This window comes from Diadema antillarum, unplaced genomic scaffold (genome assembly GCF_040938485.1).
Source record: "Diadema antillarum isolate AM-2024a unplaced genomic scaffold, OU_Dant_1.0 seq00001676_RagTag, whole genome shotgun sequence".
NCBI classification, from domain to species: domain Eukaryota; kingdom Metazoa; phylum Echinodermata; class Echinoidea; order Diadematoida; family Diadematidae; genus Diadema; species Diadema antillarum.
In genome coordinates this window covers 100,000-114,343 of record NW_027272371.1, presented here as the reverse complement: position 1 = coordinate 114,343, position 14,344 = coordinate 100,000, and the positions used below count along the sequence as shown (strand labels likewise).

General features: G+C 40.0%; 1 protein-coding gene across 1 annotated transcript; it reads right to left on the bottom strand.

Moving 5' to 3' along the window:
• Positions 1–380: 380 nt before the first annotated feature.
• Positions 381–14,092, bottom strand: LOC139711620 (solute carrier organic anion transporter family member 4A1-like). The gene is made up of 10 exons (XM_071623476.1): positions 13,961–14,092; positions 9,305–9,764; positions 8,630–8,726; positions 6,717–6,838; positions 5,758–6,018; positions 4,793–4,991; positions 3,940–4,087; positions 2,505–2,683; positions 1,263–1,327; positions 381–688 (listed from the first exon to the last, which is right to left on the bottom strand). The coding sequence occupies exons 2-10, from the start codon at positions 9,759–9,761 to the stop codon at positions 381–383; spliced, it is 1,836 nt and encodes a 611-aa protein (XP_071479577.1). The 5' UTR covers positions 9,762–9,764; positions 13,961–14,092.
• Between the last annotated feature and the right edge of the window lie 252 nt (positions 14,093–14,344).

Genomic DNA, 14,344 nt, shown 5'->3' with positions numbered 1-14,344 from the left:
TCAAGATTAACTTTTAATGAAGCATCCTGTTTGTTTGATATCATTCTAGAAGCCAAGTACAAAATTGGAATGACACAGTAGGCCTACATAACCGACCAAGTATGCACACAGCAAGCACTACGACGGCGCAATGTGGAAGCCATTATGTGGAAGACGCCCCACTGGGCCCAGGAGAACTGAATGAGGTCAGTGAAGAAGTTGCACAACATCATCTCGCTAGAGATTACCAGTAGACATGTTATTTAGAAAAAAATGGCCACAAAATCAGTGTTCAGTGGCTTTTATGCACACTTTTGCCGATATTTTCGCATAAGAAGGAACTTGATAAATCTTGCAAAGATGCGTCGAGAATTACTTGTGAAGTTCCTAGAGCCACATCGCTAGAACCACATTCCCTGCCCTTGAGGACTGGCATCACCGTTCGTATTCACGTCAGCGTTCCCGCCGGCCGCGTCCGCCGTCTTCGTGCTCACGTCACCACCTTCCTCCACGGGACGGTAGCAGCAGAGAGCGAGGAGGTAGAGGCATAGACCCAGAGCCTTAAAGGCCGCGGCGATGATACTGATGCGAAGGGAGAGGCTGTCGTTGTTGTACACCCAACACGAACCCTGATTCCCGCAGTTGTCCTGCCAGAGTAGACAGGCCCCGTCTATGACGACCCCGAAGAGTATCGGGCCTGGCACGGAACCTGCCAAAATGCAACAGGCAAAATGATATAGCCCAAGATAAAAGCAAATAAAAGCAACGATGAGGATGATGATAATTGCATTCATTCCCATTGGTTACATTTTTAAAAGGCCTGTGCACTCAGATTGGGATACTGCATGGGGGAGGGAATTGATTCAAGCTAGGCAAAAAGTCTCCTTTACATAATGGATTCGTCTGAGACAGAGTGCTATAGGAATATACCGTGAGGGTCTGCACACATAAGGCCATTTTTCTATGCACATCACATTTTCATTTGGCAGCCCAAAGGGGGGGGGGGGGGGGGTATTCCCTAAACTTCCTCCCCCCCCCCCCACCCTGACTAACGACGAAGGACTCTCCATCGCGAGGTTCCTGCTTCGAGTCACTGGCAACATCGGTTGTGCCTCTGGGCAAAGGTTCTTGATTATAACGACCTATCTAGTGGACCTGTGGTAGCTTGCTCATAAATATCTTAATCCCTCCTTAGTAGCCAAGTAAAAGTAATGCAAACACAAAAATTAATTCTTCTTTATCGGTGGTGACAGGGATAATGCATGGATCGACGGAATGCTTACCCAAAGCCCTCTTCAGAAGAGAGTTGACTCCGAGTGACATAGACCGTTGAGTCTCCGGGACACACCTGACATGCAGAATGAGAAAATTCAGTATAATTTTGATTTTGTACGGAAATAAGAATAATTTCGATACCTGAAGAAGAGAAAGAAAGAGAGTCGCGGAGAGAAATGGTCAAATAAAGAGTGATAGATAGATAGATAGATAGATAGATAGATAATCGGTAGATAGATAGGTAGGTAGATAGATAGATAGATAATCGGTAGATAGATAGGTAGGTAGGTAGATAGATAGATAATCGGTAGATAGATAGGAAGGTAGATAGATAGATAGATAATCGGTAGATAGATAGATAGGTAGATAGATAGATAGATAATCGGTAGATAGATAGGTAGGTAGATAGATAGATAGATAATCAGTAGATAGATAGGTAGGTAGATAGATAGGTAGGTAGATAGATAGGTAGGTAGGTAGATAGATAGATAGATAGATAGATAGATAGATAATCGGTAGATAGATAGGTAGGTAGGTAGATAGATAGGTAGGTAGATAGATAGGTAGATAGACAGATAGGTAAATGAATAGATAGATAGATAGATAGATAGATGAATAGACGGATAGCCAGATAGCTAGCCAGATAGATAGCCGGATAGATAGAGGCAAGACAAAGGCGCGGTATCATGTTGACCGTCTTCAGGCCTATGTATTTTCCCCGAGGTAAAATTTATTTCAACAGAAAAGAATGGATATCATGCAGATTTTGTTCAAGTATTATCGTGTTTGTTATGATGTCTTATGAATCAATAGAGGATAGATAAGGCATTCCCTTTTGAGGGTACAGATCTGAATGAACAACACAAGTATACAGAGGAAAAGTAATGACATATCAAGCCGTGAAGTGAAAGAATTCACAAGGATTCTAATAGCTCTCACCTCCTCTATGGTGGCTGTAAAATTAAAACAAATTATTTTCTCTAGTGATCTCTTTCATTATGATCATTACAGTAGAAAGGTGCAGTTCAGACTAACTTTTGTAAGAACAAGTCCACTCTATGTACATTTTGGCGTTCCATAATGAATGCAGTGAAGTCAAATATTATGGAAATCTATGTGTGTCATAATATTGAATCAAGTATTTCAATGTCATGTCCTCATCAGTATTTAAAATGATTTTCTTCGTCGCTCAATAATAGCATCATACCCATGGCTCTGCAAAATGTGACATGCGCATGTTGAGTCCGTACCTTAAAATGACGTTGATCTCGGCAATCTGTGACGTAAAGACGATCATGATGATGATCGCGACTACCACTGCAAAGACGAGAGGCTGGTAGGTGCAGTCTGTCCGGCACTTTCCCGCGACCAACCTCATGCTGGGGTTGGCGTTAGCCACGTTTGATAGACAGCTACAGTCCGAGTATGTCTGTGTAATTAAGCGTTTCAAATGCACAGGTCTCACATTATCAAATGATTTTCAGCAGAGAACTTTGTGAAACCAGATCTCACAAAAAATACATGACACTGAATGAAAGAAATTTAATGCAGTTTAAGTTTTCTTCCATCAACAGAGTAAAATCAAGCGAGCAGAATTTCTTGGAAGTCTCCTTGAAATTAAACAAAATTTTTGAATTTTGTTCTCATGTTCTCAAATTTCTCTCATGTGTTAAAAAACAGCGATATTAGTGACAACCATAAAGCACATGACGCAGTAAATAACATGTACACGTGTATTCATTTCTTCCTTAATTCATGATGTTTAAATGATACTTCAACGTATTGAGAATATGTATTTCTTCATTGTCATATGATTCATTCTTTTCTCATGAGATATTATCTCTGTACATTGTCACTCTTTGTTGAAAATAAAATAAACGAAACAAAGCGAAACGAATCACATTATATTCAGTCATTATGTCATCAAATAGATGGTTTCTCATTAAAACTGCACACAAAACTTCACGAGGTTTTCTTTTTTAATACACGCAACCAATATGAAATCTCTCGTTTTGTTGCCATAAACCGCAATGGTAACTATTAAGTGGGATGGGATTGCAGTGACAAAATTTGCAACGAAAACATGATCTTTACATTCTACATTCTTGGTATATAAAAGTCGCCCACAAAAGAGTTATGGAGGTGAAGACAGAGAAGTTTTATACTACCTTACGAAACATTAGCACGAACTTCTAATAATATGTAATACGTAATTCAGTACGTTTTGCACAACCTTACGAAGAAGTTTTATGCTACCTTACGAAACATTTGCTTGAACTACTAAAAATATGTAATACGTAATTCGATACCGAACGATTCCATGTAAATTTAGTGTCTGGGTTTTGACGGCGTTGAAGCAAAGCAAAACCAAAAGGAAAGAAGCAGCAACAACTCTTCTGGTGATATAAGCCGGTGCTTACCAGATACAATGTATAACGATTCGGACGGCCTAAAGGGGGAGTCCAGACGATTTTCAAAATTTCACATTACGTAGTACATAAATCGACAGCTCCATGTATAGATTGTGGAATTTATCGCGGTCCTTGAGAAGGAAAGCCAATACTCTGAAAATCCCAAAACAAATTACGCTGAATAAGAATGACGTCATACGAGGTTTACGTATTTCAGAAATGTAGCAATGTAGGCCTAATCCTACTTCATTAAGTTCACTTCAGTGTTCCTCACCCCATTGCCGTAGTCTACGTTGCAACCGGCGTGGCAAGATGTGAAAAACTCCAGTCCCGCTTCCTGCGCACACACAGGGCTGAACTGGTCGTCTGCGCACGAGCAGTTGGTATTGCACGATGCTTTGAGCTCAGTTAGTGCCATGTTGCTGAATTTGTAAGAAGGAAAATGTGAGACACGTGATTCTCTAGCACTTACAACAGGATTGTTAACAACGAACTGCCCATGTAGGCCCACACTCCAATCCAAAACCACATCGGAAGGTCTTGCAACTATCGATTTTACATTGAAAATGTGTCACTGCAAAACACACATTTTCTGCCATTGTAAATGGAATCGTTCTGAAGGTTTGCATTTTACTCGAAATAATTGGGTATTTCATGTACAATGTAAATGCGTAATTAAGTTATTTGAAAAAAAAATGACCGGAATCGCACAAACAAAGTTGTAGATCCGAGGTAGCAAAAAAACGGACTTGAGTTTCAAGTGAGGCAATTTAAAGTGCCACACGTTTTCAACAGTAACGCAACCACGAAAGAACATTCATGCGTCAAATGTGAAGATGCCTGCCTGGTTCACAACTCATCTCTCGACTAACACTCAACTATTCAGTATATTTCCTTTTTCGAAATGAATATACAAATTTGTAGTGTTCGAGACGTAGGCCTACATGTTCATGACCCCCAACACAGATACTAGTATTGTATACTGGAATATAATGTATGTGCCTGTGTGTGCATGTGTGTATGTATGTTTGTGCCTTTAACTCGATGATACCTAGCCCTTCTATACTTTGGCAGGTGTCTATGAGAAATGTGTGTTATGGCAAAATAAATTCGTTTAAGGCATTTACCTTTCTCCATTGTAATTTACGCTAACTCCTGCCAGATCCTGCTGGGGACAATGCCAGAGCATGATGAGAAACAGCCCGCCAGACACGGCCGTACACAGCGCCACCATCCGTAGCAATCCAGCCACTTTCAGCTCGAGGCGCCGCACGATGAATCCACCGCTCAGGGTGCCCACCACGCCCCCAACGATGGTCGCCCCACCTTCGTTCAGAAAAAAACAAAAACAAAAACAAAAACAAAAACAAAAACAAAAACAAAAACAAAAACAAAAACAAAAACAAAAACAAAACCGGATTATAAAGGGATTAATGTCTGATTCATAAAGCGGACTAATGACTTGTTTTTACATGAAATTGGCGATACAGTGCATTCCCGTTACGACGAACACGGTTATAAGGGAATTCTAGTTACAACGAAATAAAAAAATCAGGTCCTAAAATTATCGTGTATATGATTATCTTTATACATTATACTGTTCAGTTAAATTGAAATTTCGTCATAACGATCAAAAATGCCGGTGCCAAGGTTTTCTTTTTTTCAATGGTTTTTCGTTTTGTTTTGTTTTGTTTTGTTTTGTTTTGTTTCTTTTTTTAACGGGAGTACACTGTATAGCAGCAAATGGCAGTCAAGGGCTCAGTTCAAATCAAACAAGCAACGACATTTTGAATCATAGCACATGCATTAAAGTCATACTCTATGATGACCCCAATGGAATTTGACGTATTTGACTTGGTCACTTGATGACAATCTATCATTTTAATTGAATCATCTTGAGTAGAACTGGGTATACCAGTAACTCATGCATTCATCATGAAGTAATCAAATAACTAATGCTCCTTAATCATCTCTGAATAATAGGGTCTGAAGACATTTTTTTTTTCATTTAAAAAAAGAAAATATATTACCTGAAGAAAAGAAGAGACACATGTATCTGACTCCAGTCGGCCCACAGTCTTTCAGACCTTACCTGTTATTAGTGTGGCTTGACCGGAAGTGGCAGCGAACTGATTCTCGAAGAATTTTGGGAGGTAAGCGTTGTAAGCATTTAGGAGCAGCGCATCGGCCGTACCGCCCAGACACGTTAGCATGAAAGTCGGATTGACGATTAGGTATTTTAGCGCCCTCAACAGGTCAGCTGGACCCTTGCCGAAGCCCGGGCGAGTAGTCTCCTCCAAGCCGGCGTTCACATGTGCCTGGGTGTCCTTCTCGGATCGGATTTTAGCCGTAGCTGAAAGTTTAGAAAATGGCAGAGATCTATTTATACGTCGAACTGTTAACAAGCGTTTATCCACACTCCTATGACTACATTATGGTATAGATATCTATCTATCTTTATCTAGCCTATCAACCTCTCTTCCACATGCACCCTCATTTTTTTAAAATCAAAAATCAAAAGTTTCCCATACCGAATAACTAGCAAAATTGCGAAGGACACTGTTAACTTACCAATAAATCTTTGGGTCCCAACCCCACTGCCACTCTTAACACCATTAGAACTTAACAGAAACTTCCTCAAGTTTCGCATTTTGTCGTTGTTGCAGCTATCTCATGCTCCAGGATCCTATCACCGACAACTTTACAAATAGAACAGAGCTGACGAAATTGTTCTTCGACATTCGTGGCACCTTCACTCATTTTTACAGCGGGTTACGAGAATTTAAGGAAAGGTTTAAAGCAAGAATCAATTTGTTCATATATTTATTCATCTGTTTATCAAATTGTGCATTTATTAATTCAGATATCTTATGATTTTATTCATTAATTGAATATTTATTTATATTCTTTTATTTAGTATTCATTGCCTATACTTATTGATTCAGTATTCATTCTATATGATCTTTATTCATTCAATTATTCATCTATTCTTTTTTTTCAGTTTCAAAGTTTCAATTCATACGTTCATTCATTCATATTCAACTTCCTTACTTGGAAGCTCTGTGGGGAAGAGGCTGAGTGGAATAGCGACAAGGAGTATGACGAATCCGGACATGATGAAGCCAAGCCACCAGGCCCCGACCCAGCCGGGGTCTTCACTCGATAACTCTACCCTGTGTTTCAAGGTAAAGACGCCACCCATTAAAAAAAAGGAAACTCGTGAGTAGTACGTTACAATATAAAGAGATTACGATGTGAGGATACTGCCCCAAACAATCAGAACTTGTTCAAATTTCAGATCGGGGTGACGTACCAGAGCAAATAAATTCAATTACAGAATCTTACCAGCTGCCGACGGGACAAGAATGAAATGTTTGCCATCGTGTGTAGACAACAACGAATACTATCGTGCTTATCCTTGTATTGTATAACACTTGACAGTCCTCCCTTGTAGAACATGTCATCTGGTGAGGAGAATATAACTCCAACAAGGACGTAGAGGGTTGTTTTAAACTCTAAAAAGGCAAAATCTGTGTAATGCTAGATTTATTTGTTGTCAAAATATATACCAAGACAAACTCTGAATTTCTAAATGCTCATTTTTTAAGCTTACGAAGTTCTACCACGTTGAGTGTGATTTAAAAAAAAAAATTATAGCTTTATCGTGTACTATTAGACTTGCTAATGTTATCCTATATGTGAAAACATAATGTTCTGCTCATTAAAGAACGTAGTAAAAAAAGTAACACCATCACGTGACCGCATGTATCCAATCACTGCCTGGCACTGACTGACTCTCATGATAAAATGTACTATTACACAGTTACATCATGTTTCCAAACCGTGTATCGTACAAAATATAATTAATGGTTTACCATCACTCCTCTGTGTAACACACACCTACGTATTGTGTGCAAGTCAAAACCTGTATGTTTGTTGCTAGTATTTCTTACAGACTTTATCGTCTACATTGACTTAAATTGTTTGCAAAATCAGAAATGATGATGATGATGATGACCCACATCATTTGTATAGCGCCATATATATGTTATAGAAACATTCAAAGGCGCAGACTCCTCAAAGACAATTTGCAATTAAATGCCTGCATGGTGAAAAATGTGAGCTTGAGTGAGGCTTTGAAGTGATTTGAAATGCTCGCACCTATAGCTAAGATACGAGGACCCATGACGATTTACTAGGAAACGCATATATCAAGTGTATATTGTGTCTGCGCAAACAAATGAATTGTCGTCTTTTATGACGGGGTTATCAGTGGTAACATTAGGGAGGGAAGTGAGGATAAGATTTACATTGTGGTATCAGATTGGTCCAATTACCACTTACAAGAAAGTGTCACGAACGTTTTATTGTTTATGCGTTGAAAGATCATGCAAAGTTCAAAGTTTAGATACGGCACTATTTTGTTCCTCTCATGGCAAACTTTTTCGGGTGTCGAACCCTTTCTCAGATTATCATCTACAGTGAAAATTAAAGATCAGTATCATGCAACCAGCGCTATACAAGTATATCTGTATTGCTGTCTCCGTCACGTTCGCGCCATTTTTCTTTTGCGGACAAAAATACTTTGGATTTGTTTTTCTTCAACATCCGGGTCATACAGTCATCAGCTGAAATGGTATTTTATTTCCTCGAAATATGCAAGGGACATTAATCTAGGCTAATCTACTAGTAAGTGGATTAATCTTGACGCCAATATTTAAGTTGTCATGAAAATAGTTTGCTTTCTTGCATTTGCAGTTTGAAAGAGTGTAACAACGGTGATCGTAAGACAAATATGTATATAGAAATAAAGAATCAAATTTAGATTCATTCATTAATTGTCGGCCTGCGACTCGGCCTTCTTGGATGATCTTACTGCATGAGACGAAAGGAGTTGGCTTACACTTGACAATGCTTGTGAATTGTACTCTACTTCAAGTGTACTGATACATTGTGACACGTACCCTTCTGGTGCTGACAGCTCAGTGAAGATATTGAGGAATACACCCGAAAGGACGAAGCCTAGGCCAGGTCCCAGCACGCCAACGGCGAAGAAAATCCCTAAAAGATGGGTGTTTGATATAATGCAACTTTAATACATTCCCGTTGACTTCTGACATATATTTTCATTTCAATTATTGTTTCCAAATTTTCATCAAAATGCCAAAGAACAACTAGGGTGTGAACATGACATCACATATGATATTGATACTAACATACAATGTACCCCCTCAAAAAGAAAATAAGGTACTAGAGAAAAAAAAGATGGAATTCCGAGAAAGAAATAAAAGAGCCAGCTGAGGCAACTGGCCTTTCTGTGGACAGACATATACATAAATACATTGTATGTACATGATTACATAATTATGTACACACACACACACACACACACACACACACACACACATGTATATAGGACATATTATATATATATATATATATATATATATATTCACATCTATGTAAGATAGAAAGAACGAACGACAGTATGAACGAGAGAAAAAAAGAAAGCTTGAGAGAAGAAGGAACAGATAATAAAGTGAAATAAAGAGCGGGAGAGAAATAAAAATCTAAGAAGGAGAGAGGGAGAGATGGATGGATGGAAGAATAAAGAAGATTGTCCATCAGTGCCAACTCACCAAAGTAAGGTCCATAATTTCGATTTGAGACGGACTCGTCCAGCGCGGAGAGACCCAACGTGTAGAGGGGCAACGAGCCCAGTCCAGCTACCACCTGGGAGGCACCGAATAAATAGATGTAGTTTGACAATCCTGGGTCCCCTGCCTCGCTACCCTGGCGGCATTCTACCCCCGCCCCAGGTACGCAAACTGCGTTTGTCCTGTTCGAGACGTACGAATAGCGCGGGGTCGTGAAATGCGGAAGCGCGAACATGAACCCTGACAGGCTGATCAGCAGACATCCGACGGACACCCACCGTATCTTATGACCAGGCCCGCCCACGTAGACGACGAAGAGCACGAACACGATGTTGGTGGCGTCGTACATGCTGATGAGCACGCCGGTCTGCTGGCTGGAGAGCTGGAACCTTCGCTCGATGGAGGTGACGGACCCTGGCGTAAATCCGTTCACGATCATACCCTATGAGGAAGACAATATAATATTATATTACATAACATGGGTAATAGTAAGGATTCTCAATTGTTTTGATCCCTTTTCTCGAATCCTTCGTAGAGCATTTAATGACCCGGGGTAGCATGGAGACACGACAATGAAGTGGGAATGCTCGCCCCGGCGCGGATTTATTCGAGAATTCCGTGTACATGATGTAGGCGTCACACTGTCCTAAAATTGAGATGGACACATGATAACGGAAATTTTCAAAGTCGGCTCTGACACTTCGGACCATTTATGAGGACATCTTAAACCATCATACGACCGCCGATAGGGTTCCTCACAGGATCCAGCAGCAACATTTTTTTTTTTTTTTTTTTTTGTGCGGCAGCAAGATTTTTGGCAAGCCAAAATTAGCCTGAAGATCTTACGTTGGTTCATCTTATGATAAAGGTTCACATCTTCGTGTAGCCTCCCACTATTCTCGTTTGGTTCGGGTGTCATCGTATGACCTACTGTAGGTATCGTATTTGCTTTGGTTGTTAAGCGACTTTTAACCAAGCTCGGGGTCAACTTCGTGCGAAATTGAAAATTTCATATTCGTATGGCCATCTTATGTCGATTTCCGGACAGTGTGACCCCACCTTTCCAATGAGTGCACACTTTGATGCACATAATACTGTATTCGCTGACACGGGTGCCATTCGTGGTTTTCGAATGGGGCCTAAATGAAGATCAACACACCAGTTCGTAATTCCATTTTGCGCATGAGCAGAAAATCGTCATTTGTACCAGCAGGCATTTTGTTAATTCACTGAGATAAACATCTGTTATGTGATGATTATTCATGTGATTCTTATCTAAATGGTCACGATGGCGCTTGCAGCACATCCGCCCGACAACAAGCCTGGTATTTTGGCAATATCAAAAGAAGAAGGGTTGTTATTGCATTCATACAAAACAATGAAATGGAGGTCTGCTATAATCATGATACTGTAATTTCATAAAAGATATTAAGATAGCAAATCTTCCTGGAATGGCAACTTTCCATAGCAACAGCTCATCAGAAAGCTAGATTCTTTTCGTTACCATGACATTTGCTTTTTTAGCAAGAGTTGCTATCATATCAACTTTTTATGAAATGGGACCCTAGTCTCACCGCAAGTTCATTCTTTGTTTGAACGCGAATTCCATTACGTCGAGCACGCTTATGCATTACGCCGCTTTGAAAACGAGTGAAGTGCCTAACCATGAACTTCGAAAAAAAATAGAGGTCATTTGTACCAATTTGTACATGAGCTAACATACGAACTGGCTTCAGTCGGGCCACCCATGTTTCCCCGCACTATACCTCCCCTTAACGTCTTTCAGCTTCCCTCTTCGCTGTCGCCCTCTTCAACAAATTAGTCAACAACTTAACAATAAGAGACATATATCGTCGTTATCATCGTCACGGTTTGTTTCACTATTTTCCTGCAATGTCTTTTGTTAATCATATTATTAACGTCGGAACATGAACGTTATCCTCAGTCTGGAGGAAGGTACATTCCTTTTAATCATATTAGTATTTTAGCAATGATTAACTCATGATGTCAATGACAGAATCTTGGTTTGGAGGGTTTCTTTTTTTGGCCTGCGTATCCAAGTAATCTGACGAAAAAGAGAAGAAAATTATCAAAAAAAGATATATGGCATATATTTAGATATTCTTTTGGCCATATATTCGAGTGATGTCGAGGGTATGTCCATCTCCCTTCTGTCAATTTCGGGACAGTATGACGCTACCCTTTCTTGAGATTTGTTTAAAGGACGAGGTTATTCTAACACAAAAAAAAGTTAATATTTGGTATACCAAATGTTTATTTCTGCACATTGAATTCTGTATCTTTATATGTCAAATTTATAGTACATATTTATTACCAGATATAAGGATGGAAGATTATCTCTAGCGTCGTTTCAGAAAGTTTTGAAAAAAATCATTCATCCGTAAAACAAATCCAAATCCATCATTCCACACCAAGATTATGCCATTGACGTCATCTGTTACTCATCGCTAAAATACTAGTATGATTAACAATAGAAATTGGAATGTACCTTCCTCCAGATTGCGCATAACTTACAAATCATTATAAAATTGGACAAATGGTTATTTTTTATAAAAAAGGGTAAATCTATTATTCTTTTAGATAATTAAAGACGTGTATGCCTACTTGAGCTGAACGGTTTGGTTTCAGCTTTCTGTAGTTTATTCTAACATTTGTCCCTTTCTTTTGTGTTTGCGGAGAGCTAACTGATTGAATAATTGCCATGTTTCGATGTACACTGCTTCCCATCATTGGTGTTCACTGAAAAGCAGTTGAGTCTGGAAAAGGCACCTCGGCCAAATAAGACCGAACTGAGGGGCACGAGTCTTTTGTCAACGAGGACACACAATAAATATTACACAATCGTCATTGTCCAAGCATCTGAATGTATACGCATTTGTATATGTCCAAGGATGTTGGGTGGGGAATATTGCATCACTGCATTCTAATGAAATCGCATGGTTTGGAAGACCGCCCTTATTGCAGCGGTCGTTATGGGTAATCTGTTATTGTTTGGCATGTATGAAGGAGAGCGCGTCGCAGATACATGTAGATTGTGTTTTTCGATTGGTGCTGTAGAAGAGGTTGGGTCTTATCATTTGAATAAGAAATACAATATACGGAGTCAGAGTCCCTTTTGGGAATGATAACTAATTGTGTTTGGAGGAAACGTCTTTCTGATTTATAAGCGTTTACTCCTTGATAGTTTCACTGTACATAGTAGTGTGCATTTGTTATTTCGTTTTTGGATAAAAACAGATATATAACATCATTCCGGACCTCCATATATCCTTTCTGTTTAGGGGACTTTGGGTGGGGTGTTATACATGCAATAATTTTGACTTTTTCCTGTGCCAGCCAGTACTCAAAGCGTACAAATGGGATTGTTAAGAAAGAGAAAATTATGAACAGGATGAAGGAAACTCTGTTTTGTTGTTATAAGAGACAATTAAATCCGAGCTCAATTAAGCTGGACTGGTTCATTTCATTCTAAGGTAAACGAGGCTATGCTTCGTTTCTTTTTTTGCTTTCTTTTTGTCCTTTCATGGACTGTTTTGTCTGATTTTTTCTTCTTCTTTTAATGTAATTTTGCATCGATTCATCCATACTTATATTATCTTATGCATCGAGAAATGCTAAATGCATTTTTTTATGTTGAGGGTATCATGAATGAAAACTATCTGACATGCATAGGCATTGCACAGTTCCTTTAAACAGAGGTGAGACCATTGAATGACCTTCAGTGACCATTGAATGACCATTGAGCGCGCAATAATTGACAAATCTTTTAACGGTCTTTCAGTGAGCATCCAATGATCTCCAAGCTCTGCCGTGATTTCTCAATGCTCTTTGAGTACACGTTATGGTTGGCACAGTCTCTATCATGCTATAACTAGTTTCAAGGGGCCTCCTCAGCGGTTTATGAGTGAACCAAGGTATCAGTGAACACTGTGAATGCTCAGTGATGTCTCGACGAGGAGCATTCTTTTTATACCAACTAGTAATCAACTTTTCCATTAAAACCCTCTGCAACAAACACGAACTTTGGGGTGAATATCAGTGAAAGATCGTTGATAGACAGTCGGGAGAAAAATATGTATATGATTATACAGATATTGTTGCGAAGAAATGTTGTTAAAAGATCACTGGGAGCCAGTGCTTTACGTAAGAGATTGGCGATTTCTTATTAATTCAATTATTTTTTTTAGGGTCCGTCACAAACTGTTGTAGATTCTCTCGAGCGTTCTAACAAAGATAACAATTTGAGGAGTGTCTTGGAGACTGCCAAGATTTTTCTTTCTCTATAGCTCATTGCTTGCTCAATGATCTCCACTGTGGGGGCGCTGTGGCATAGTGGATAAAACTCCCGACTCCCTATCGGAGGACCCGAGTTCGAGTCCCGCTCAACGCTTACGTCCTTGGACAAGATGATTTTACCCACAATGTCCCTCTCGATCCAGGTGTATAAATGCATGGGTACCTGGCAACGCTAGGGTAATAATAATGGCAGGGCCCTCTGGTAGAGCAGTGGCAACACTGAAGAGGCTACCCTGGATAAATAAGACCTTAATACTATTATCACTACTACTACTCTACTGGAATTGGCCCTAGCATAAATTCTCTGAACTTCATCCTCACCTGAAACAGAGTGGCAAAGCACAGTGATACCAGGAGCCAAGGTGCCTTGTTCAGTTTTTGAAGCCATCCAGGTTGGCAATGGCACCACCCACACTCGAGCTCGTCGTCACTGGCATCAGAGACCCCAACCACTGCTCGATCGCGCGTTCTTACGGTAGGGGTTTCGGGTTCGTGGTCCTCGAAGACCGGGTTCACGATCGAGCTGCGCGATTGTCTGGCGAGTTCGTCGTTGTCCTGGAGAGCGACTTGGGAGAGCGACGTTCGGTGGTTGGAGAATGGTTTGTTCTTCGCCATGGTGGGCTTGAGATCAAAAATAATATGTCAGCGAAAACGAGATGAACAAAATTGGGCTGGTGGTAGGCTTGTGATCCAGGTGTTCGTGCT